Source organism: Accipiter gentilis, chromosome 16, assembly GCF_929443795.1.
Source record: "Accipiter gentilis chromosome 16, bAccGen1.1, whole genome shotgun sequence".
In the NCBI taxonomy this organism is placed as follows: Eukaryota; Metazoa; Chordata; class Aves; order Accipitriformes; family Accipitridae; genus Astur; species Astur gentilis.
Window position 1 is genome coordinate 20,106,460 of NC_064895.1, and position 27,247 is coordinate 20,133,706.

General features: G+C 45.9%; 1 protein-coding gene across 1 annotated transcript in view; it reads left to right on the forward strand.

The window, feature by feature from the left end:
* LOC126046702 (uncharacterized) overlaps positions 1-20,865 on the forward strand; it is a 32,762-nt gene extending 11,897 nt beyond the window's left edge. The window contains exons 2-15 of the mRNA XM_049819439.1: positions 8,089-8,213; positions 9,698-9,825; positions 11,185-11,331; positions 12,475-12,546; positions 13,492-13,659; positions 13,751-13,847; positions 14,715-14,932; positions 15,959-16,112; positions 16,988-17,196; positions 18,427-18,544; positions 19,432-19,637; positions 20,271-20,388; positions 20,470-20,636; positions 20,761-20,865. Of these exons, the coding sequence (XP_049675396.1) occupies positions 8,089-8,213; positions 9,698-9,825; positions 11,185-11,331; positions 12,475-12,546; positions 13,492-13,659; positions 13,751-13,847; positions 14,715-14,932; positions 15,959-16,112; positions 16,988-17,196; positions 18,427-18,544; positions 19,432-19,637; positions 20,271-20,388; positions 20,470-20,636; positions 20,761-20,865 (2,032 nt within the window). The remainder of the gene's footprint in view (positions 1-8,088; positions 8,214-9,697; positions 9,826-11,184; positions 11,332-12,474; positions 12,547-13,491; positions 13,660-13,750; positions 13,848-14,714; positions 14,933-15,958; positions 16,113-16,987; positions 17,197-18,426; positions 18,545-19,431; positions 19,638-20,270; positions 20,389-20,469; positions 20,637-20,760) is intronic.
* Positions 20,866-27,247: the final 6,382 nt, after the last annotated feature.

Below are 27,247 nucleotides of genomic sequence, written 5' to 3' on the forward strand. Positions count from 1 at the left end.
TGCGGAAAGAGAGGCTAAATCCTCGCAGCCATCCCAGTGCCAAAAGGGCCTTTTTCTCCCCACATAAAGGCTCAGGAATATCATTGCCATCATTTCACGTTAGGATTCGGGGAGTGGGGCAGGCACCTTTGTGCAGAGCTTGCCATCAGGCATCCCTCTTTGCACGTGTTTTCTTCATGCGTCTGTAACACGGGGGAACATCCTAGGACCCAAACAGGGATAGCATATAGAACCTGCGACAAGGCAACAGCCCTTCCCTAAGCCCTTCTTGCGTGTTACTGGCTTGCTTTCCTGCCACCAGGAAATCTGGGCTCAGCCCGAAACTCCGTGGAGGTGGGTCTGATGGAGCCGCCAAGTAAGTTGTACGGACGCTCCGTGGTTTGGCGCTGCCTGCAAAACATACGTGCCAAATCGGGCAGGGATGCTGTCTGCCCCGAACCCCCAAGAGCCCCGAGGAGCGTGGGGCAGTGGCCTGCGAGGTGGGAAAACGTGGCGTGGCGGGGGGGCTTGGCCACACCGTTCCGCTTCTTCGCCCCGCCAAGGAAATTCCCCGTGGGAAGACCCCGGAGCAAAATCCGGCAACGTGGCTTGAAGCCAGAAACGCAGTCCCCGGAGGGAAAAGGGGGACCCCGGTGCCCCCCACCCCCCCCCGCCCCCAGCTGAGAGCAGGGCGTGGGGGGGTGCCCACGGCCGAAACCCGGCGTGTCCGTACGGCGGGAGAGGGCGACACCTAACGGGAACGGGCGGGAAGAGCACCCACGGCACGGCCGGGGACAGCCGCGGGTGACGGGCGAAGTCCTGCAGCTTTGTCTGCGGCGGCCCGGGGAGGTGTAAAGGCATTTTGGGGGGTGGAGAGCAGCGTCTGCTACAGGCTCCCATGCCAGCAGGGCCCACGCTGCCTCTTCCAGCCGGGCTGGGGGGGCTCATAGCCGTGGGCAGCTCAGATGCCGATTCTGCCCCTCGCCGGCTGCACGCAGGGAGCCCAGCTCTGCGTGAGACCCTTCCTGCACCCACCTCCGTGGGGCTGCTCTGGAGATCGGCCCGGGGGACATGGGCAGGGGCTCACAGGCAGTGGGAGCCCACGGCGTGGGTGGGAGCCCACGGCGTGGGTGGCCACCCCGGCCAGCGGAGGGGCCGCGCTGCTGCTGCGGCACTGCCGCTCCGCTCAAGGTTGCCAGCCGCACCATGGTTGCGCTGCCGGGAGAGCCAAGAGGGCCCAAAGGACCCTCAAAGCCGTGGGCAACTAGTGGTCTTAACGCTACTCTTTGAAATACGGCCAGCCGAGGCAGCTGGTATCCGACCCCTTCGCCAAAAAAAGTCATGGCTGCAAGTGACAGCAGTATCGTGCGTAAGATCGACCTGGTTAACTGGGGACAGTCGGCATCAAAATTGTTTCTGGCAGCAACCAAACTCTCAAGGGAACAAAAGAGGACGCTGAACCTTGCTTTCCCCCTCGCCGTGGACCACCAGGGCCAGGTCCTACTGGGAGGAAAGGAAGCCTGACAGGTCCCATGAAACACAGACAAAGACCCATTTCCTTTAGTGCGGCACCAATTTAATTCACCAGTTTCTGCCCGTAGAAAGGGCGCAGAAGCTGCCAGTGACGTGAGGCGGTGACTCCACAGATCGTCTTCCCAAACAGACCTCTGCTCACAGGGAGACCGACCCCGGTGGGTTACAGCTCCTCTCGAGCCACCCTGCAAACTTTCCCTGCTAATCCCTCGTAACCATCTTGGGGAGCAAGCGCTGTTCCCATTTTACAGATTTTACACCCCCTGAGGGGATGCAGGGGGCTGCAGCTCATCAGGCTGATGGAAACAGCACGCACCCCTGTGACAGCGAAACGACGAGAACGATTAACCGGTGAGGCCGAGTGGTAGGTGACCTCCGCAGCCAAACAGGCAAGCGTGGAGATCTCACCAGAGAAGAGAGCAGCCATGCAAACCACCGAGTGAAATTGGGAAGAAACCTCACAGATCACTGTTAATGACAGCTGCTCAGCAAGGAACAAAGTGCTTCATACTGGTCATGGGCCGAAGCCCACGGTTGTCCACGCTGGCCGTCATCTTAGACAGATGTACAACATTAGCTTGCCAGGGATTTCAAGCTTTTGTAGTCCTAACCCGTGTTGCGGTAACCCGAGATAGGAAATAAAAAGTGACTTCTTGCCAGCATTCCTGGATGAGCTTCAGGGTGAGAGCTGTCTGCTCCTCTCCGGCCAAGCCGTGCCTATAACTGTGCGACTCTCGGGAAGCACAGGAGCGTTTTTGTGGTGAAAATGTGACTCAGCAAGTTCTGCACTCAGCTGGATCTTGGAGGCAGCCGTTGGAGTCTGAGACGGAGACGAAATACCACCAACCGGCTGATGATAGCTGGCCTCGGTGGGAGGCAGCCAGCCGCCCACCCGCCCGGGCTGCAGCCAGCGCCGGCGCGGGTACCTGTTGGGAGCGGAACGGGGGAACGCTGCGGTACGAAGCAGGGAGAGAGTGGAGATGCTGTGGAAAGAGATGGAGATTAATAATACGGGTATTAGGGGTAGTCGAGGAAAAGGGTACTGGAAAGGAAGGAGCACAGGGCTCTCCTGCAGGAGAAAAGGAGAAGGACACATTAGGACAGGGCATCTTAAGAGGGAGTAGGGAAACTACCCTGATAATAGGTCCATATCTGTTGTGGCACTGGCCGCAATAAGCATACCAACAAAATATCTAATTCATTAACACAGCCAAGCTTTTTTTCTTGGTTCTTGCCAGTGAAAGGCTGGGCACCCCTGGCACAGGACACCAGAGGTAGAAGGAAGGGAAGAAGCGGGTCTGGGCTTTGCTTGTCCAGGGCTTGGGAAGGGTTGACTTGTGTTTAAATCTTACTGAAATAAATGAGATTTAAGCAAAGGCCTAATTGCTGCACTCAGTAGAGATGTTTTCTTGAATCAGGCCCTTCATCAAGAAATTCTAATTAGATGTATTTCCTTCCCAAGACATATGCCTGTGAGGACAATTTCATCATCTCTGAGGTGCTCAAGTGACAAAGCTAGATAGCCACCCGGGCAAGGAGAGCGCTGAACCTCTCAGACCGCAGTTCTGCCACCAGTGCTCATGGCAATTATAGTATATTTTTTTTCTCTGAAGTAACCTCCAGCTACGTCAGCAAGACTGCTGCTGAATGCAGGGCTGCTCCTCATGAGAAAGATGACAGACTCCCATCTCGGGCTGCCAACTCCTTCATACCAGGACTTTACAGACAACTCTGAAAACCACCATCATGCCGGCACCACAGGCACTAGAGAAATGCGCAGCGGATGCTCCGTGTCCTCCACCTGTGCAGAAAAAAAGTCACGTGTCTTCAGTGGAAAATAAACCCATGCAGTCAAATACCAGAGCGAGGTGGGGGAGGTCAGACAAATTAAATAGATGGATCAGATTCCAGCATGCCCCAAAGGTCACTCCATGCAGGGTCTGCCGGAGGGAAGGTGGGAGCAGTGTCGGTCCTCCAGGGAGGGTGCCAAGCTACCAGTCTCTTGCCGATTAATCCTGGGGAGCAGGAGGCGGTGGAGAGCACCCTGCCAATTGCAAATGTGGTGATGGGGCATTGGGGGCATATATACGCATCATTAGTCATCCGCAAGAATTTTGTTTTTGTAACCTCTGCATTTTTATCTGTCACTTCGAGCAATAAATATGCACTCCCGCCAGTTATTTGACATTACACTTGCTTTGGATGGTTGCCTTTCCCAAATATTAATAGTAACTCATTGTGGACACAGCATTGGTATTTAGTTAGATCAGACCAGCTTCTTTTAAAAAACAACTTTTCGTATAAAGAGAACAGATGTTTTTAATTTACACAAAGAACAAAAACAAAGTTCTATTGTTCAGTTACAGTGAACACAAACATTACAGGCACACAGAAATTAACACCAATAGCACGTTAAAAAAAAAAATTAAAAGCCCATCATTATACAGGTCTGCTTATTTGTACTTTTTTCACCACTTTAACGATTTAGTGGCATGCAATGATAGCAAGTGTTGCTTTGTGGAGTTCATATGAATTTGAGTGTGGCATATTTTAAAGATAAAAATGGCATAAACACAAAAACACTTTCTAAACACATTATACAGGCAATAATAATAACAATAACGACAATAGTTTTACAATAACAAACAAGGAACGTAAACCCTCACAGTCCACGGCATAAGCCAACTACTAGCTCATGGGGATAGGAAGAAATTGCCTCTTTGAGCTGATTATTCTATTGTCGTTCCTTACAGGGTGTCTTTTCCTCTGCAGCACCTGCACACAACAGCGAGGCCTCAGCCCTCTGAAACACAATGTGTGCATATGAAAACGAACAGAGCATTTAGTTGCATCAGTGAGGTTATCTTGTGGTATGGTTAAACCAGAACTATCCTTAGATGCTATTTTTCCCTGGGGATTTAAAAGCCCTTTGCATGCACTCCCAACCTCCTGGTGCATGCATGTGGGAGCAGAGCTCTGGCACACATCCATGCCAAGGTGATCAAGCCCTTGCCAGAACAGGAGTGCTACCCTGCAGGTGGAGGTTGCTTGCACCTCTCTGTGTCTGACAGACACGCATCCTGAGGCAACTTTTCTCAGACATAAAGCTTAGCATCATTCTCATTTCTTACCCGCTGGACACACAACCTGGATACCTAATTCTCAGCTCACTCCAAGGCACAGCTCTTCCCATGGAGAAGCATCTCCTCTAGCATCTCCTTCTTGAAGATTTCCTAGTGGATCTCTCTAGTTGGTTGTCACATCTTAGGTCACCTTCTGGGGCAGCTATTTCTAGGTTTAGAAATACTGACATACCGATATTTCTCTCTCTTTCGGATCTGCCAGTCCTGCAGCTGCAAGAGGGCAAGGAGGGCAGGGATCCCTTATCTTGGCTTCTCCCAACTCTATATAAGCAAAGATTCTGCTTTTGGTACATTAAAACCAGACTTCACCCCAATTCTTTTCCCACTGTTCACTCATCATTTTTTTGTCCAATAATGTGTGCCATTTTACTGTATCCCACACTCAGACTACGTATCAAACTATAAGGCTTACTTAAGATCATCGCATAGGACCTAGTGGGGGAAAAAAAGAAAAAAAAAAAAACTTCCTTGCATTTTAACCAGTTGGAAAAATAAAGTTTTAATTATAAGACTTGGGACAGAAAAATGAAGAAGTCTTTTTCCATAGCATTCAGGAAACCTGGGGATTTCAGTGCCGCAGAACAACAGAAAGACAAACAGCATGACTCAAAGGGCTGGAGCCTTTTTCCACCACTAAAAGCAAGCCTCAACTGGGAGAGCTGCTATATGCGTGCTGCTCCAAGTGGCCGGTTTTAAACTCTCAATAACATTATATAATACAAAACCCAGATCCAGACCCATGCAGGAAAAAAAGAGAAACCAAAACATTACATTCATACGGTACCTTTCAGCTTGAAAGAACCCAAGCCATGAATCATCTTATCCACCATAGAATGCCATCACTTCAACGTCGAAACACAGCAGCTGTTTATTACTCTACAAGAACATTAAGATGGGTGCTCTTATGCAGCCAAAACAGCAAGGAAAACCAAGTAGACAAATATCATAACCTGGAATGCACAAGCTTATCCTCCCTACCTTTATAATGAGTACCAGAGGGACTTTAGGGACCACAAGCAGCCGATGCTTCCAGCCGCCCAATGCTAACATTGCTTTCTGCAGCACTTAAGCGATCCTTGGAAGCCAAAAGCATTTGACCTGGACTTGCTTTGCTTTGCTTGGTTGACAGCAAGGCCAAGAGCTGGCTATCGCACACTGACCACAGCTGCTATGTCACATCCAAAGTCGTTTCTGCCACATTTAGAACCACGATTAATGCCAGAAACAGAGTAATCGCGATGCTCTGAGTTGTCCAAAGGTCCGGAAATTCATCTCCTCGCTGCTTGTGCAAAGAAGGCAGCTAATTGCAGTCGTGTACCTATCCTGATGGTTGGCTGTTCATTAATAAATTGCAGTCACGCTCTCTCAAACATGGCTCCCTCAGACCTTGACTCTCAGTATCTCGGAGAGATGCTACATGGCTCTTGGAAATGGCTTATCAAAATTGGAACCGTTTGCTATCCAAATATACTGAAGTTTTCACTCAAAATTCAAGATCTCATTGCTACACCACACTCATCACTGTGGTATCTGAGTACCGCCATTTCCAGCTGAATTCCAGCCCCAGCTGGATTCAATGAAGAGTCACTCGGAGTCCGGGGACGCAGAGTTAACGCAGGCCAGGATCATGCGGTGAGTCCTGCGTGGGCTCATGAGAAGTTTTTTTGCAGAAGTTGGACTTCGGCTCCCGCTGAGTGAGAAAGGGTCTTGTGGCCAAAGGACATTAATTAGGAGATTGCTAAAGCCCCAGGGCTCTGCTCCAGAGCACTCACACAAGCCTGCCACCGGGTCCGTGCTGTATAAAGTGAGCGTGCCTGGCAGGGCGGTGGTGTGGGTTCTGTTGTTACTGCAGGGGTCCTCTGAGAAACGGGGACAGAGGAGGAAATTACGCCGATTGCACTGTGTCCTGTGAGTGGACGTGCCCACTGGCTTTTGTTTATCCCAAAGTGGTGTGAAGTATACTGTAAAAACAATCTCATTGCTACAGCACAGCTCTGCTCATGCATGTAAACCAAAGTAAGTTAAGAATGGTTGGGTAATACCCCCAAATGGGGACCAACAGGAGATTGAGCCTGGAGCTTCAATGGCTAAAATGTCAACCTAAATGCCCTGTACATCTCACCCCACCGTAGCTCATCCATGCCACACAAGCTGTATTTTTAGCTCACCAAACCTCTCGGCCTTTCTGCTTCCCGGGGCACTTGCAGTCCCAGGGCCACAGCTCCCACCAGGCGCAATGACTTTCTTTTCCCGGGCCATATGTTTGGCCATTTACAGACCTGCACATGGTCTGACTGATCCAGAGATATCGGAGCCCTTCTGAAAACAAGATGTTTTCACCAAAACTCTCTCCGATAATCAAACAAATCAAAGGGCGACCTAACTGGATCCACAAAAGCAAAACGTGTAGCTGCCAAAGAACTGCTGTTATCTCTGGCATGGCTGGGTCACTGGGACATTCCACAGAAACAAAAATGTATTTCCTGTGTAGACCCAATTAAAATATCTGCTGGAAAATGTTTCATGCGCTCTTAAGACCTGAAGCCAAAGCTACCCAACTGGCTTGTACGGAATGAGATTACTTCCCAGGGGTTGATGGAAAGCACTGAGCACCCTCTGCTGCACTCATTAAAATGAGGCTCAGTAGCAGCACCTGACCTTGTAAATACCAGGCAGAAGGGTGCTGTGCCCTCCCAGCAAGACGAAGGCTGCCTCCCACTGCCAGGAGCTCAGATAACGTTGGAGGGCACTGCAGGATTCAGCCCAGGCTTCCCTCTGCAACAAGAAGCCACTGTCCTCTCCCGATCCACACGCGAGGTTTGGAGAAGACAGCACAATCTCTCTGTTGTAAAAGGTCAGCTATACCTTTCCTCCTGGGTCTGACCAAGTTCCCTCTCCACAGCTGGGTCACCTTTACTTCAAAGGGAGGAGGACTTTGCTGCCTATGCATGGGTCTCTGGGGACAGATGGAGGCTGTGGGTTACTCACTGTGCAGGTAATGAGACTTCAGTTGCTGTCTTGTTTATTTTCTGTCTTGATCTTTTTTTCCCCTGTTCACCCCATCATTTGTTCATGTGTTTATACTGTAGGATCTGGCTGCTTTTCTTGCTGTTCTGTCTGGGACAAGGGAGGCAGATGGCTCCCCCAGGTTGGTGAAACATGATAAAAGGATAGTGGGAGAGGCAAGGATGAGAACTTGGTTATTTTACTCACAAGATATGCCTCTTCTCTGCTCTGCAGTCCCACTGGCTCATACTCTCTATATGTGCTCCCACCAGGTTTTGCAGAGAGCAGTTGCCGCTCCAGGATTTTTTGGATGAAACTGAATAAACTCTTGCTCCAGGGAAAGTTCTTCCAGCTGGAAATCAATGGTGAGTCACAAGTGGCTGCCCTGAGTACCATGAAGTTTGGGGAAACACCTAAATGATCACAGTGCCTGTGATCTGGATGCTGCTGCCATCTACGTGATAACTGGTAACTGGCCTCAAAGAACTCACAGAACATCCTTGCCACCTAGACCTGGCCTCTCACACCTCAATTTGGCCAATATCCCTACAGGTGAGTAAAGCTTGTATGTACAGCCACAGTCCCCTTTGCATCTTATGTCTAACATGCTGGGGAAAGAAGGATGGTCCGAGGAGGAACGACTGACGTTTGGCTTTCATTCTTTTGTCTGAAGCCTTACAAATGTCTAGCAAGGAAAACAAAGGTGACATTGCAGCTTGGATATGTCCTAGACAGCAGAAATGATGACAGCACTGTAGGCTGGGTAATACCCAGAAAACACACTCTCAATGAGTGCTGAGTGAGTGCTGCAGCAATTAAAGGATTTTTTTTTTTCTTTCCTTTTTGTTTAACACCACAATGGCAGTGAAATACCCTCTTTCAGATTGAACAAAGGGTTTCCATTTTGCTGAGGAAAACAAAAATCTACTTAACCAAAATGAAAACCAGAAAATGTTCACATTAGACTGAACAAAGTATGTGATTTCACCCCAAACCAGATTTCTTTCTGTTGAGATCAGTCCGCTTTTTTCTGGGTTTTGGGTTTTTTCAATTGATTTGGAGGCAGAACTGAAAAAGTCAAGTACAACAAGGGTGTGGGGAGAAGTGATAGCATTTATGAGAGCAACTGATATCACTGGAAAAAACAGACCAGCCTTCAGGCACAAAAAGGTTGTTTGTTTCTTCCAGCTCTATCAGTTGGTCTCATAAAAGCTATTTCCTCTTCTTCCAAAATTCTTCACGCTTATCTCCTTAGTCTATCCTGGCTGCAAGAATACATCTACTGAAACAGCAGTTATTAGTACTGTTCAACATATAAAGATGACAGACAAATCTAGAAATTGCAACGGCAGCTGGTTAAACCCTATCTATTTGTACAGATTTTTGTGTCTAACCCAAGACTAAAATAGCTCCTTAATCAGAGGAGCAGATAATTAACAGAATACAATGTTACTAGCTCTACCAGCATCAAGAAATGATTGCAGCCAGCTCCCATCATGCCCATTACTTGGCTCCCCCATCGGTTCAACAGCACGCAGCACCTTGCCAAGCAGAGATGAGCAGCAAACCTGACCAATTTGTAGAAGTGCCCATCCAAACTAGGTCCACGGCTACATCCTTTGATCAGAGTGAGAAGCAGATTATCGTGACTCGAGGATTTTTAGAAATGGATAGGCTTAATTGCCCATAACTCTTTTCTAGAGAGTAAAATCAGGGAGGTAGAAACGTACGTGATGCCTCAGAGAAACTCTCCATAATAGTTACTTCAAGGTGGCTATGGCACAAGCTCCTGGACACAAAGAAATGGGCACTAAAGTAAATGTACTGTGGGTAGGCTTGAGACATGCCAGAATGTCTCCTGCACTCTAACATGTACCAGCACAGCTTCACCAGCTCCCTAGCAGCACACGTGTCGTTGGAGAGCACCCAGCCCAGCTGGACCTCTGTTCAGAGGAGACCTGCCTGAGGAGGCCGCGCCACTGACCTGCGACTCGCCCTGAGCTTTCCATCCCACACGTCATTCCCTTTTTCTACAGATCCTTATGCTGGCCCCCTTCTGCTGGACGAGAAACTAGCATCTCGCTGTGGCTACGTCCTGTCAGAAGATGCGTGGGGCAACCCCGTCTTCCGTGCGTCGGCACTTGGCTGCCACGTGACCAACGAGGTAAGACCCGGAGACGGGCTGAAAACAACTTCAGACGGTACACGCCCTCCAAAAAGACAAAATTTGGATATTATATGGCGTTCCAATGGCACGTTTTGAGAACTCGAGAAATAGCGAGCTCGAAGAGCTAGCGCTGATGGTGTGTAGAAATGAATAGGCAATGGCTCTCCAGTACGAGGTTTGTTCAGTGACTGACATGGGATTTCCTCTCTCCGTGAAATGACACTTAGCCTAATGCTGCTGACTAGCTGCCAGTTCTCAAGCATATCCTTGTAGCTGCTGATTTGCCAGAGAGTTTCTTGAAAGCCTCTCTGGAAAGAAGTAGGCATCTGCTTGAAAAAGCAACATTTGCAGTGTGATTCTGGCAGATCATTTCCTGGCTTAATTTGTGTGGTAATGTGCCTGTTAACACATGCCTAGGAGCGTAGGTCACACACATCTATTAGACCCAGATTTGTCTCACGTAACTTTAGCCATCTAAAAGATAATGTCTAGTCTAAACTAGTTGTTTACGCTTCCACAATAGTCAATGGAGAGAAACAGGCATCTCAGAAGGTGATTCACCCCTTCCTAAAATATATGTAAAAATTTAGGCCAGACTTCTATTTTCTAAATGTTAGTTGAGGTGCAATGTACCTAGAAACAGAACATATCAGGTAGAAACTTCATTGCTTGACCACGTTTAGTGTGGTTGATCCTGGAAGCCCTCAATAAAAATAAGGTAAAACTTTATGGGCAGAGGTTATGCTAACAAGAATGGGGGTGTACAGTGTTCTGTGCAACAACCGGGATTTCCAGACTGGAATTTTCTCTGGAAAGGTTTTGGCTTTCTCTGTAGAAAAATACACATCCATGTCAGATAGAAGCACAGTCCACAGCTTCATGTGTTGCTCCTGGAGAGCTGAAGGACCAAGAGGAGCTCTTAGTGAAGCTAGTCAAGATAGACAGACACTAAACAGCATTTGTAAGACAGATCTGAACTACCTACATCAAACTAAAAGCTCCGGTACTGTCTCTCCATGAGGAGGCACGTAGCAGTCATGAAGGGGAGGAATGTGAACCACATGGTGAGGAAGGCCAGATCTTCCCCTGACTAGCTGCTTAATACTGTGGCAAGAACAGTGCTGAGATATGACCTGAGGCAAAGGCTGTAAGTACTGAGGCAACGTCTCTGGCTCAGAAAGCCCCTGAGCACAAACCGCTTAGGGTGGTACACCAGAGGAACCGTCACTACAGCTCTCAACCTGTTCTCATCCTTCTAAACCACTCTTGGAAACAGGACACTGGGCTGGACGGTCTCCTGCAGCCGCCCCTGGGACCTTCCACACCATCTGTTGAAGTGCCTGTTTTTCTTCCCAGGCAGATGAGTTGTTTTCACTGACTGTGAACATCAAAGTCTCCTCATTTTCAAGCATGAGGGCAGCTGTGACCTACACCTACCCTATGTACTGCTCCTACTCTTCCTGGGCTTCAAGAGAAATTGTGTGTGAAGAAAACTACATGGAGGTAAAAGTTTCCCACTGAAGGCAAAGCTACGTTCAAGCTCCCTGCCAGGCACAACAACCTCCACAAACTCCTGTCAGAATTTGATTTTACACTATGTACCAGGTGTAATAGTGACCTGCTGATATTCATGTAGATGTAAGCACTGTAGATGCTTACTAGTAACACTTTTACATGTCATAGGTATTTTGCATGCGGTAAAATTCAGTTAACCGTACAGATGATGTAAGTCAAGCCGCTGGCTGCAAGCAAATCAGCAGCCGGGTATGCCAACCTGTTTAGGTCACAAGAGTACCTTTATGTTATAAAGTGCTGCAGCATCTGTGAGGATGTCACCCTTACATTTGAAATAATAAAACCTAGAGTTTGCAGAGCTGCAGCCCTGCTGTGTCACACAACTCACAGGACATCATTGTGAGACAGATCCTGCCTCCTGCTGGGTGGTACGATTTGGCTGTTCAGCCTGCTACCCGCACCTATTTCTGCCAAACAAGAAAAAAGGCACTGAACAAAACAAACTCTACCGCCTTTTATATGCACCTACTAGAGGCAGGACAAAGCAAGCATATTTCTCCTACTAGGAGTTAAAGCTGTGCAGTCACATCTGGGTGTCCCAACACACTTAAACCATGGTACAGATGTCTGGAGCAAACACTGACCCCCAACTCATTGTCCAGAACTTGCCTCACTCTGCAGGACATGCTGGTAAGAATTACACCACAGCATCTACCTTAGGTATTGGGGATCCTGCATTTTCAGGTGTTCAGCCTGCATGGGAAGAGGGAACCAGTTCCGTTAAATCCAATAGCTTGCTTCCCTCCAGTGTAGAGACCCAGATGTCCCTGAAAGTCTCCAGAGTGTGATCTAGTTTACACCTTACCAGATATGAAACAGAACTTTTGATTCACCTCGTTATACAAAAAGTATTCCCTCTACTGTACATGCACCACCATAGATGCCATGGCTTTAACTTTCATTTTAGGGCCACAGAAGTTAACGCAGTCAAGAAACTACCTCCAGTGAATGTAACTTGCTAAATCCCAACAGCTACTGGGGAAGAAATCTGAAAGCCCCTTCTCTGCTCCCCATGCCTGTAATAATGCTGAAGATTTGTTTGTTCTCGAACAATATCTCATCTGTCCCCAGGTGTCAGTGAAGACCGATGTCCCTGCAGTTTCAAATGACTACACTGTAGCGTGGATGTCAGCGCTGCCAGAGGTATGAAGGGGAGTCTTTCCTAACAGCTCCTAGCCTGCCTCATCTTGCTATTCTCATGAGTCATTCTCGGGGCATAGCTCCATCTCTGTCAAAAAAAAGGAGAGGGCAAAATTGCCATGAAGTACTGAAAAACCTCTCAAGTTTTCTTAGAGCTCTAGACTGCAAAAAAGACATTTAGGTGGGAGAATAGAGCCATATGCTTGTTACATTAGTGGAAACTGAGTTCAACACAAACAAAGGTAGGTGGTTCTTCACACAATGGGTAGTGAATCTGTCAAACTCCTTGCCAAAAGATGTAAGTGGCTGCTAAAAGCTTGCTTGATCTCAAGGAGAGTCTGGAAAAATTGACCGAAGAGAAATCCAATAAGACATACAAAATACAAAGAAGCTACAGATAGCTCAGGAGTTCCTGAGCTGAAAATTGAGGCTGGAAAGTATTAGGGGGAAATATATACGCTTTTCCTATTTTTCTCATGTCTTACTTGCTCCTTATGCCCATTTTTCCTTTTGACTATCCTCCCATATGGTAATCATTTCAGAAGACTCTGTTCTAGACCAGTACAGACATTCTTTGACACAGTATGGCTATGTATTACAAAAGGTAGTCTGTCATTTGGCCTCTGGACTGCTCCAGCAATTGACAGATATGAAGGCAATCGTTTTATTAACAGCACAGGCCTTTTGTCCAAGGGGATTGTTCAAGGCCACCAATCTAAGTTTCTGCTTAGGGCTGCTATAAGACTATCACTAAAGATGCCTTAAAGAGCTATAGAATTCCTTACCATTATATATATCAAGGGTGTTTCTTGCCTGGAGTGGACTAGCAGTGTCTAGTGCCACTCCAGTTACTCCATCTCCTAATAGGAAAACAGATGCTACAATATCATAGTTTTTTAAGAGACTTTTGTAGACCTAGATCTGATGCAGCTCATCTCTCTCTTGCAGACTCACAATGTTGCATACCAGCTATGGCAACTGATGTTTGTTTCTCCATCAGGGAGAAAGAGAATAACGGTAAGCGATGCAGCAAAACTAGGCTACAGCTTCAATAATACCCTGTCCCGAGTGTACCTGCGTGCACCCTACCACAGCAACGAGTCTGACTTCAGCGTGGTGAGTTGTTGCTCTCAGTTGGACGCAAAACTGCGCCGTTCCCGCTGCCTCTCTAGGACATCAGTTCTCCTTTTTTCCTGCATCCCAACAGGTCAGTGGTGTAAATATGAACATGGTCACTTCCACTTCCATGTACAGGCAGCGGTGGCTGCTTTTGCTGATTGACACAACTGTCTCCTGTCCTGTTGGTAAGGATTTCTCCCTTGTTCACCAAAAATAACTGCCTAAGGAGCGAGTAGGAAACACAGTCTCCCCATTTCCCTGCAATCTACTCTGTAAGAGACGAGGTTTGCAAGCCACCCTCCAAGCAGCATGAGCTAAGAGTCTGTGGCTTTAGTCCGGGACAAACGTGCTGTGATGCTACATTACTTGTGTTCCCAGTGCAGTGTTGTACCTTGTCTCTGCCGTCTCAAACCCCCACATTAGATGCAGGAAACTGGAGACAAGTAAAACTGCTGCAGAAGGGCCAGGGAGCCTCCCCTGGACTAACCCCTCGCCCTTGGCTCTCCGCTGTCATGTAACTCCACGTGGGGGATGCAGCCCTGCACCCTTGGGACTCACCTGGTCTTTGGAAAGGCAGAACGAGCCTGGCTTTTTGCAGAACGTTGGTGGCTACACCTTCTGTCTCTCACAGAACAGTATTAATTTGAACAACTGATGAGGAAGCAGGAGGTTTTAAGTTGTCATGATCTTGAAGCCACTATTTCAAGGAGAATGCCCAAACAGGTGGCTCTGTGTCTCATTCCTTTTGCCACTAAGGCAAAACTCCTGGGACCAGAAGGAGAACAGAGTAGGTAACTGGGAGCATGGCTGTTGGTTCTTCTGAATAAATTAATTAGTCATCTGCAAGTGGTGATTCAAGTCTACATTAAGCACCAGGGTTTCTGTGACAGAATAGCCATCAGTTGGCTAGTATCTTACAGCGTGTGTCATTAGTGAAAGCTGTAAAGGTACCCTGGTGAAAAGGAGTCAGGGAAAGTCAGCCATCGCATAGTGAAGACTCACTGGTAACTCCAATTGCCCGGCCTTCTGGGACTGTCTATCTAACTCAACAGATGGCATCAGTTTCACTGATACCACGCTAACATGGACTGTGCCAAGCATTATCCCCACCTTAGTGGTTCAAGAATCCACCTTTCTGTCTAAAAACATCTTAATGGGAGTCAATGGCCGAGTTGTAGTAAACCCAGAGGAGAAGAACTACTTACTGGAGCACAACAAGACACACATCGAAATAACTATCCCTATTGGAGCAGAAGGAGGCAAGCTGAAGGTTAGTACAAACCTGTCACATACTAACACATTTGAGGGCCTGCACCATGGAAGATGTTTCTAAAGCATAATTTTTCCAAATAGTGATTGATTGCTGCTTAAAATTCTTACAAGAAATATTTGAAGACCTAGGTGCTCCTTCTCTGTGTTTTGAAAGCACCTACTCAGAAACTAAGTATCATCTCTGATTACAAAGCATGAGAGAAGCAAGCGGCTGTCTTTTCTTAATAATCTATGAAGTATACTAATAAATTAAGAGTGAAGGGATTCCTGGGCACTGGCATTCAATTATCTGTGTTGTTACATTATGAAACTAGTCCTGGCACACTTCTGACCTGGGTCAATGAGCAATTCCCTAGACAATTTCCATAGAGACAGCATGAGTTAGTGTGGGACAGGCTCCCAGCATGTAGTTTGGGTGCAGCCAACTGCTTTGGATATAGTATAATCTATGTCAATCTATAATTTACAGGTGTAGAGGCAGTGTCCAAAGAAATGTTCAGTATAAAGCAGTTGGCAATATTCTCACAAGGCTCTTTACCAGTTACCTTTGCAAAGATGACATTGGTGTGACTTTGACTTACCCTGTTCAGAAGTTCACTGTTTGGTGTATCAGTGGACACTTACATCACTATGTGTATGTAACACCAGACAGAGTTGGTATGAAGAACTGTTGAAAGCACAAACAAACTTTCGGAGTGCATTGGGACAGAACGAGAAATGTGGCTGGTAGTCCGGGGATTGCAAAAAAATAAATGCAAATATGGTTACTTACTAAACTTAATGAGGACACACACCCCCGCCAGCCCTGATACCTCCTTGTTGAGAATCTCAGCAGTATCTAAGCCAAACACGGACCAGACAAATGGGCCAAACAAACAAACAAACAAGCTCCCCTAGCAAAATCCATCCCCAACTGTACTATAATACCGTTTTCTCTTTCTAATGTAAGGATTTTAACTATATTCAGTCATTCCTCTATTGAGCTATTGAGAATTAAGACTTAATCACAAATTTTACCTCCTAGAGCTCCATATCTGGTGGTGTATATGGAGTCATTTACAGTATTGACTTGTTCTTGGAGCACACATGGACAGATGCAGATTGGCAAACCACGAAGTACACTGTCGTCAAATCCATCACCACACCTTTCATGCCACAGATACCAACTGTTATCAACAGTAAGTCATTCCTCTCAAGGAATTTTACTGATCTCTTGCTTTTGACATGTTATACACTGCTCCATTTGACCTCTGCCACACACGTACATTCACCAGAACTGCCTCAACTCCCACTTCCAATTTGCTAGCCAAAGTCAAGATTCAAGGTATTATAAAAAACCCCAAACCTTTAGCCTTAATGGATGTATCATTTATCACCCGTCATTATGGGATGAAGTGAAAATTATCGGTTGCTGATAAGAACGTGAACATTTCTTTCACACTAACATCCAGATTTTTCCAGTGAGCACTGGGACCCTAGAACAAAGATGTTGTGTTGTGCAATTATCACACTGCGGAGAACTGTCTGAGGACAGTGTTCACTGATGGCATTTTCTCCCCAAAATTGCCTTCATTTGTTATCTTGGGAGCATACTGAAATCATTGTGCCAACCAGTGGTGCAGTAATATTTTTTTAATTGTATTTTCCAATGCATTACGACACTAAATGTCATTGGATCTGCCTGGATAACTGATGTAGAAAGAAAAAGGAGCCTCTTAGCATACATTATGATAGTTTTTCCATATTTTATGTGGCTGAACTAGATTCTAGATTTCTTTATAGAAAAGTCATTGCACATCTTAGTGCACCTCTAGAAAGTTACTGAACCCACTTTCTATAAAGTTGTATGTATTTGTTGTTAATCTCCTGCAGCTTGAAGCAATTCTCATGTACACAGAGTATTTCAGATCTGACTAGAACACAAACACTCATTAATCAGAGCCATTAAAGAGATGGCTGTTGGCTAAGTTTCCTGGAACTTGAATGAGAGGCCACCCCAACAGTCTTCGTTACTTATCCACATCAGCAGTAATTTGATGTTCTCTCCCTACAGATACCCTGCCAGAGGAAAGGCTATTTAATGTTGCATTTGGACACTTTCTTCCCGATGTCTCTCTGGTGGCAATTGCAATAGGAAATGTGCCATTTACCCTGAGAGAAGCACAGCACCATGGGTTTAAGATTTATGAAACTCCCTTTTCTAATGGAATGAAAGAATTTATCCTGGAAGTCTCTTTTGATGATCTATATGTTCTAAAGGAGGTAAGATACAGCAGGTCACTCCAGCAGCTGAGTGGAGGAGGTAGGGCAGTGCCTTTTCAGAACATAGCCTGGCTTTTATTAACCAACAACTGTTGCTCAGTCATAAAGGTGTCAATGAGTCTGAGCTCACCTGAATTAAGACTAGAGGCTTGCATGGCCCCACCTTGCTCTCCCTCGGTCTCTGGGAGACATGCTGCATCAAGTGTGATTAGGAGATATGGAATATGACTTCATTTAGTGTCTGTCAGCATGGCTAATGTCCAAGCACACGCCCAGCAGGAAGAGGTTTGTCAAATCTCTATTAAATGCTATCCCTTGATACAGAAGTGCCTTGGAAAAATAAATCAATTACTGCAATCCTGCAAACACCAGTTACCAACATCCAGTAAGTCCTGAACCTACTGTTTATGCACAGCCATTTGACCGCTGGCACAGGCCATGCACCATGCGAACACGTACAGGCAGATTTGGGTTATTCTAAATGTAATTTGGTTAAGCTTCAGACCATTTCTAATCTAAATATTTGTTAAAAGTATAAACTCACAGAGGGAATTCAACCTCTCACTTCAGCGGCAAGATGCGTAAGTGCAAGTCCTCTACCACTGTTTCAACCAAACCATGCGGAGTTGCAACACTACTTTCTGTTACAAGGAACAACATTGTGAGGGCACAGGATCAGGACTAATTTTCAGGCTGCAGTCAAACCACAGTTAAATTGCATTAAGGATCAAAGCAAGCCAAAAATTTTTAGAAGTATGTCTTTCAGGTTGAACGGCAGGTTTTACTTTGGGGGCACTTTTAGTGAGGTAAATGAGGATACTGAGAGGGATCTCTCACAGCACCTCCTCACACCTTCTGTCTTACCAATTACTCACTCTCCTGGGTCCAGCCCACATTCTGGGTAAAGAAGAATAAGGATTTGGACCCAGATCTCCCTCTACGAGCTCTTTCACCAGTGGGCTACAGAGGAAACACCACTGTGTTCACTTCTGCCTCCATTTTCTGAACAGGCACTACATTCTCCACATTTATGTTTGGCCGAAAAAGCTGTTGAATCCAGTCCAGATTTCTGAACAGTTTTAGGCCAACTGAAGCGATGTTTTTGGAGACTGAGCTATTTGCAGGGGAGAAGAGGGTGTTGGAATAATTATTTAGTGCTGCTCAGGATATACATTCCTGTCTGTGCTGGAAGCCATTGCTACTGCAGCTTTACAATTCTCTCTCTTTCAGTATGTGAATAGAAATGAAACAAAATATACCCTCCTTGTTAACTACACTATAAGCGTGGGTCCGGAGATGACACTCTATTATCATTCTGCAGAGGTGGAGTGTGTGGTTGCTGATATCGGTAAGCTTTCCCCTGATATTAACCGGTTTGCATCAACAGCATGGATCAGATTTTCATCGAATTCAGTGAGAACAGCTTTAGGCTGAGGATGAGAGCTTTTGGGAAAACCCCACCCTTCAATAGCTCATTATTGGTAACATAGCCAACTTGCTGCTTTTCTGATGGCAGCTCTTCTGCATACTGGCAAGACAGTCTGCCCTCGAGACACTGAGAGCAATAAAAACTAGTGTGTAAAAGAAGTTGGCTTGCAAACTCAGTGAACAAGATGCCTCATAACTTGAACATACATCTGCTGGCAAAACTTTCAGACATTGCTGTGAGTTTCAGTTTGTCCTCAAATGCAATTCTGCCTCTGCATCCAGGGCAGAACTCAACTGACTCAAATAAATTGCTGTGAACTCCAAAGACAGCATTTCTGTAAGGAGACAATCATCCACTAAAAGCTGTACTTAGCAGGTTATTGAACCAGTCAGGAGGTCTGGTTGGTATTTTTCTCAAACTTCTTAGATTTTGGATGCCACAAAGGTGACAGTGTCTCCTCACTGTCCTATTTTATCTTTGAAATAGCTCTGGCTTCAATCCAGAGAAGACTGACCAAAAAAATATATTTGCATACATAGCTCAGCTTGCCTTACTGAAACAGGGAGTAGTCCTGGAAGCAAGCTGGCAGGCCACCGCTAAAGCATGAGGATTCCCAGTCCCACTAATTGTGAGCTGTTACATCCACAACACAGCCAAAGCCCTGCAGACGATGCCAGTATGCACGTAACAGGGCTACTGCAGTGTAAGTGCAAAATTTACCCACGAAGGAAATCCCTGCCTGGGCCAAACATCATTGCTAAAACCTTCCTTCATTGCTAACTCTTAACCCAACCTTCTTCTTACAGAACTACCAGAAGCAGTTGGTTACTGTGATGAAGAAAACCTGTATCTAGCCATCCCTCTTCTTGGCTTGCACCAGTATTGGAACCTGTATCTTGGTGACAAGCTCCTAAACCGACACGTTGCGCTTATCAGTGGGTATCTTGCAGCTACCAACTCTACCCACCTGATCTTGCAAATACCTCTGTTTGCTATGGGAGTTGTCTATGAGGTATGTCAACTGTATAGCAATTCCTTCTTTAAAGCACACGGGACTGTTTGCTCATACAGCCGCAGTCCTACAGTCACAGTTTGTTGTGCCGCAGTATTACACGTATTGGGAAACCTCCAGAGGGAACAGCTCTAAGCCAGTGCAAGTAGGACAAGAGGTATCGGACATGGACCCTTCTGGTAATGCCATGTATTATGTAACCTGCAGTGCTAAATTGTCACTAAAAGATATGCACCAAGTCTTCAAAAACAAACTCCTCAGTATTTTTAGTAAGATGAAGCAAAATGTCCCATCTGCACTGAGCCAGAAACAATATTTCAATATAGCTTTTATGAAAGAAGCTCTTTTAAAGGAACATTTTGTAGAAATGTTAAGACATGGCCGGGGAAAATTGATGCTGTAATAAACATCTGAACTATTCTACAATAATCAGCAAAAATTTATCTCTGTGACAGTGACCAATTAATTCGTGCAAGAAAACTTCTGCCCCCATGTTGCATCAGGCTCGAGTCTTCAGACTGACTCAACTCTTGTGTCTTGTTAGTATTCAAGTGGCACAAGCTAAAGAGCAGAACTTTGTACATGTGGATCACATGCCTTAACAGGAGACCTCTTCCATCACCTCCTTCACAGGAAGTGTCCTTTCAGAAAATTAAAGCAAGGTTTGATGTTGCCCTGAGGAAAGTGAGAACTATGGAGACCTTACAGATGTTCTCCGTTAGCTGCAGTTTTAATTCTCCAGCATTTATAAGTAAGTTACACAACTGATCAATCAATAAAAAGATCTGTGATTCTTTCCTTGAATTTATAACCAACTCTCTGATTTTCTCAGTATGCCACCCAGATGGTACCATAATGATATCTGCCCAAATGAAGACAGTTCCTGCCATTGATATGAGTAAAACCAAACTAAGGGATAGCTCTTGCAAGCCTAGAGAGTATAATGAAGGACATGCCTTCTTCAAGTTCCATGTCACTACCTGTGGCACTTCAGTAAGGGTAAGCCCATGGCCAGAGCAGATATATCTGCTGGAAGTCTCTGTCTCTCCTGCATTTTCTCTTTTGTTCCCCTGTACCAGTTCCTGAAAAGATTCAATTTTTAATGAGCTTCCCCTATGCACAGTTTGAAGGTGATCACATTATTTATGAAAATGAAATCTCTTATGAGAAAGAGACTCTTCCAGGACAGAGCATACCGACAATCACAAGAGATCCAGACTACAGGTAGGAGCTACTGCTCACTGACACTGCTCACTTTGGCACAGCTGCTGGAAAGTGAGAGTGAACACAAAAATTACTCTTTCTTCTATTATAGACTAACAGTCTTATGCTACTATCGGGCAAAAGAGACCCTAGTGCTAGGTGCCTTCACTAGTGATCCATCCACATCACCTCCCTTTGGCTCCGGTACGATGGTACCGAGACCAAATATTGCAGGTAGGCAATTCTTTTCCTCCATTTTTAAACTTCTGTGAGTCTTTCTGTTGTAAGTTCCCTTGTTAAGACATGCCCTGCTTCCTACTAAAGAACCTCACTAACATTTCCTTTTCTGCAGTACACAGAAGGATAAGACAAGCCCTGAATGTAGTTTCAAGAGTGTCCAAAGGTAAGTCTCCCCTTAAGAAAACCAGAAAATTTCCAAACATTTCCATTTCAATAAAATTAAACAACAGCAAAATCCCCTGACATTTTCTCAAGACGAATCTTTCATGGAATTCTATGAGCCCAACATGGCAATACTCAAGCGACCTGTGGAGCCTGTGTTTCTTGAGGTGGAGCTGAAAGATGAGAGCCCCGACACTGAGTTATACCTGGAAAACTGCTGGGTAACCAGGTCTCTAGACTTCAACAGCACCCCAAGATGGAACATCACTGTGGATGGGCAAGTAGTTATTGAATGACCAATGCGCTCATCAGTAAAGCCCTAATTTCTTCTAGATCTGTTGCTCTGTTCTCTCAAATAGGTGTGAGATTAATGGCAGTGAGTATGTTGCAGAGTTCCGTCCAGTAGCTGTTAGCCCCAGGGTGAGACATCCTTCTCATTTTAAAAGGCTGGCAGTAAGGACCCTGGCACATCGACTGGAACAGGTAAGGTTAAGTGAAAGGCTCACCTCCCACTCATGCACACTATCCTCTGAACTTCTTACCACTATACAAAAAATAGCCAATTTAAACACCTCACAGACTTAAGACCTAGCCAGCATTCTACCCAAGTACCTTGACCTGTGCGCAGCTTTAATTTAGTTCTCTTCTCAAATCTGCTCTGCAACACAGTTTCAGTGACTTGAGATTGCACTGGCTGGGGTAAACAAAAGAGTTTGGTATGTAAATATGATTTTTATATGGTGTTTCTGACTTTTTATAGGATCATAAAAAGTCATAGCACTTCAGCCCAAAATGTCTGTAGCAGAAAAGTCAACTTACATGCCATAACATCCACATGAAGTTCAGCTTCAATTACCTCCCATCAGTCCCAGTGAGTCAACCGTCTCCTCAGATGCCAGCCCAATGGGCGGGGAAGTAGAGGCGTGTGGGTTTGATCTTACACTTTTGAGGTTCTATCCTCCTCTAACAGGTCTAAGAAGAGCAAAGAAAACCCCAGGACAGTCACCTGAGGGTGCTTTTCTCCTAGTGCACCCAATTGAGTGGACTCTAGCACATACGAGCCTGATACGAGCCGTGGCAGTACCCTTGCCTGGGCAGCTCAAGTAACCACATTATTCTTTTGACTTGGCCTTTCATAAGCAGTTCAACTCACGAACTTGCTAGAAATGAACATGATGCAATTCTGGCTTGTGCTGCTTCCTAAGTGCGCAGCTGCATCTAGCACTAGATTGAGTTTCTGTCTAGCTTTGATACATAGCTTCACTGCAGCTCGGGAGGTTTTAACTTCTCCTACCTCAGCCTCTCAGTTACCAAACTGCCTGAGGGCTTCTTTGACACCAAATGTGAAATTCAAGGCAGGTTCAGCTAGAAGGTGCCTGAACACGCAAGTGTTCAGACAAGCCTAAGTCTAATCAGCTGTGACTTCTGCAAAAGGCAGACAAAAGGCAAAACGATGCAAAGCGGGATTTGGTATGGACCAAGTGGTGCTTTTTCTTCTTCGCAGGTATATGTGCACTGTTTGGTGGCAGCCTGCTCTCCTACCAACACACTACTTGGCAGCCCCTGCAGAGGAGAGTGCAGCTCAAGCAGGGAGAGGAAAGGTAGGTGTTCGGGAGAAAAAGCACCATTGCAAAGCACTCCTGACCTGATGTTTTCCAGGGATTTGGGACCTCTGGTTTTGGTATCCGAAATGCCTTGAACACAGACTGTGTAACATTACCTTTAGTTCATACTTTAATACATTAGCACTTAATGTGCAGCATGTATGTATTCTTTAAAAACTACACCGACACGCTGTGTATCATTCTCAGCCTTTCCAGGTCACCGTTCAGCCAATCTCCAGGGCTACGTACTTGCTGGACCAGTCTGGATCATTGATCCAGATCTAAGATGACGCATGTGAACTGAATTTGGTAAGAACACCAGGTTCTGCGTACTCACCTAGAGAGGTCACCATGCCTTGTGGCACAAGCGATGCATAGCCTGTCCTTCAAGACCTTAGAACTGTGAGTTCTGGGACAAGAATGAGGGAACAGGCAGGGTTTGCAGTCTCCTGGTCTAAGCTTGGGCCTGTGAGAGGGGGAAGAAGGAGAGCTACCTGCCAAGCCAAACACAGGTGGCATGGCTCTGGAGAAGATGCCAGCAGTCGAGCAGGACATGTTGGAGTTGGGCTGTAGCAGGCAGTTTTGGAACCAGATATTATTTCAACAGGTTTTCAACTAGACTGCACCCAGTCTGAAAGAAAATAGATCCAAAATTTTAGAAACAAACATTAAGGCACAAATCACTGCCACATTCCAAATTCTTTTGAAGGGTCCAAATCCTCCAAACTGTTAGGGTCTACCCTTGGAGAACCAGAGCTGTTCATCTGTGTGCTCCAGCCTCACTCCTCACTTCACTGTGTGTGTGTCTCCAACAGCTCCTGAAGGCTCTGCTGCGCTGGCTGCTTTCCAAACAGTGCAACTAGACACAGGAGCTGCCTCTTTCAGTGACAAGAACCGTCTTGCTTCAAATGAAAAGTCCAGACGGTGGGACTCAGAAGAGCACCACAACGCTGGAAAGTGCTAGGGTCTGCTAACAGGATTAGTAAATGTTGTAACCTGTTGCCTCTCTGAAGTGGCTACAAATGAGAACTTACCAGAAAATAGCCCAAGGCTGCAAAATAAAGACTTCTTGTTTCTTCCAGCTGTTGAAATAGGGACTTGCAGATCACTAAAATTATTCCAGCCCTGATTATGGCTGCTTCTTTTAATATTTCATAAAGTGACTGCCAATCCTCCCATGTGAATGTAAAGTGCAAATCTGAAAAGTCAAATAAAAATACAAAGTAATCTAAGTGCGGAACATCTCCTTGCTAATGTACAACAGCAACCATCTGGTCTACCAACATGGGCTTCAAAGAGCCAAGCAATCTGCTACTTGGGGCCTCTTCCACATACAACACAAAGGCATACTTTTTTTTCCCATTAATGCCGATTTTTGTCTAGAACATTGCATTGACCTGAGCATCTCGGAAGCCTGTTAGTTCCTCACTTTCCTCTCACCTGCCCCTGTATGGAAAAGGCTAACTCTACAAAATAGGAAAAGATGGATTCTCGAACATGAGTAAAAAGGACAACTTACCTGGTATTTTTTCTTTCTGTGCCTACAGAGAACATTTTTTTTTTTAATTATTTCCAAGAGATGAAGGACAAACCAGACACACGACCACCTGCGATCTCTCTCAGGATGTGCCTGCACTGCAACTGGAGATGTGCCTGCAGCACACGCAGGTTTTCGACACCAGTGAAGAGGGGGCAACGGCACTGGTGCCGATGCAGGCTAACAGTGCACACGTCTGCCGTCTCCAGTGGGTCTGCACAGCTCGTACAGCCTCTATCTTCACAGGCTGGCTGGTTACGCACACTGATCAGTGCATACACATGGCACGCTTCCCAAAAGCTGCAGTCATGCCTGGGATGAGTGCTGAATAAATGTAGCCTTAAAGCTGTATCTGCTGAAGGACTAAGTTTTGTAACAAGGAATCGGAGGGTACTGGGATCCTAAGACCCCCTTCAGCACCAGCCTGGGAGATGCCTTCCCTCTCTGCTGTATGAGCAGTGCACTCTACTGTCCGGAGCTAACACTGCAGAGTCAAGCAAGCCTACTGCTCCCACACGTTTTCCGAGAGCACACTCCCCATTTTTAATGTTAACAAAACCTCATCAGTTTAGGTTAACTTTCTGTTAATCTAAAAAGCAGTCTTTTTTAAATTTGTGGACTAGGGTGAAGGTTAAATAATGATGACTAAATGCTAGCTCTTCTCTTCCCAGAGCTCACGGGATACTGTCTAGTTCCACGCAGATGACCATCAGGTCTGGTGGTGTGTCACTAAGGCTCGCTTGTCCTGCAGTCTTGCAGAGTAGATTCAGGTAAACTTGTCTGCAGCAAGTGGGATATCCCAGATCTTTCCCTTTTGCCCTAGAAAGCCAGGAAGGGGTCCAGCAGTGTTCCCTACTCATCCACCCACCAGTCAGCAGATGGGAAGACCTTTCTCTTCTGGATACATTGGGAAGGAAAGGGAGAAGGTGAGACAGAACCTGCATTCCCATTTCAACAGGCATTTCAGGTTCCCACATTCTCACAGACAAGCCAGAGAAATTCCACATCCTTGGTTTCTTCCTCCTACCTTGGTTGCTGTTCATGGCAGCTGATATTTTTCACGCTAAATCGTGCAAGTGTGTTAGGATTAGGCATTCATTGTTTAGATCGTGACTTCCCCAGCTATGATTTCAGCCACGCTATTGCATACTGTATTGCTCTGCATCTAGATTCTCCTGGGATTATTCCCTCCTCTCAGGTATTGCAGCCTCAACTTCAGCACCTAACTCATGTCCTAGCTTGCAGTTTTCAGGCTATGGGCTTAAACTCTTTCTTGGATTAGGCTTTCAGGAACCACTCTGGTCACACCACCATGGTTGAACAAGCCTTCACTATTCAGCCAACGTGGAGAAAAGGAATTAGGAAGGTGCGAGAGATACGTTAAATGCACAGATACAGGCACAGAGGAGTCCCCATACAAGCCTGGAAAGCCTTGAACTTTGGATCAGGCTTTTTCCATAGTAATAGGAGTTAGGTTGAAACCTATAGTTGTGATGTCTGTGACAGGGTTGGACTAGCTGTTCCTTGCTGGGAGATCAAGATATCCTTCATGTCCGTTTCACATGCTTACTGTGCAACACAAAGACATGAACGGTGAAAAACCTGATCATCATGGGCTGTAGGAGGCAATGCTGTGGACTGCATCCAATCCCTCCCTACTCATGGACTAAAGGGATCCTACAGGGAAAATCTTGGAAGCAGTTAATATTCAGAAACAGAGTTCAACTGAAATGATCACAACATGCTGCTAGGTAGGCCTCCACCTTGACAAGATCTCACAGCAAGCTTGTTTCATAAAAAGCAACCAGCCATTCCATCATGTGTGAAAGCCACAGGCTGAGGTTGAATCTTTCTACTGATCCAGCTTCCGCCTCTATTAAAAGGATTAGGCAGACTGACAATAACCCACTAACACAAAAGAATATAGGACATTATCCTTCTACTAGCAATCTTCAGTTTTGAACACTGGTTTTGCTTCTTTTTGAACTCTTCCCTTTCTGATAGGGGAGAGCATGACCTGCATAGCTGAGCTTGACTGATACAAAGGCATTCATTCCCCACAAAATTTGAATAGTGCACTTTTCACTACTAATTTACTTTATACCAAGGTTACCTACTAAATGGGACAGTGCATAGTGCAGTCCTCAGTTGTAACAGCCAAAGATTTTCAGGTTTCTAATGCTGAATTACCTCTGTTGTCCACTCAGAGGGAAAGTATGTGGAAGAGGAACATATTCTGGCCACTTGAAGACAACAAGCTGCCAGCCTTCCCTTCAGAATGGCTCTCCTTGTTCCCCACGGTGCATCTCACACCAAATGTATATGAAACACTTCTCCTACTGCTGTGTGCCCTGCTGACCTGGGATTTTGTCATCTTTTCCTACCTTTCTACAAAAGCAAGGGAAAGGCCTTGCAGCACTGCAAGTACCGTGACAACTCCTCCTGTGTTTCAATAGAAGGACAAACAGGGTAGTAGGGAAAAGCACAGGGCGATGATGATACTCTTTGCCTTTTTCTCTGAGCAAGTAAGAACTTGAAGACTGTTGTTCCAGATATTAAAGAAAAAAACCAAAAACATTCTGTAAGGTATTGAGGAAATCATGTATTTTTTTTCTAAGTTTAGAGGTAAATCACCAGGTAGAGAACACTTACTTGTTGCCAAATTAATCCCAGCTATGGGGAACAAACTAAACGGAGGGGCTGCCACTGAAGGCTGTGTGAGGGGAAGAGTCAAGGGCTTTTGGAGAGTAGGTTTATAGGTAGGAAACCTTGGGAAAGCAGCTGTGAATTATTCACGTCTGAAACACTTCTGGCCAGGGTAAAGACACAGTCAACGTACATTAGCAGCAACCGCCTGTTGGACT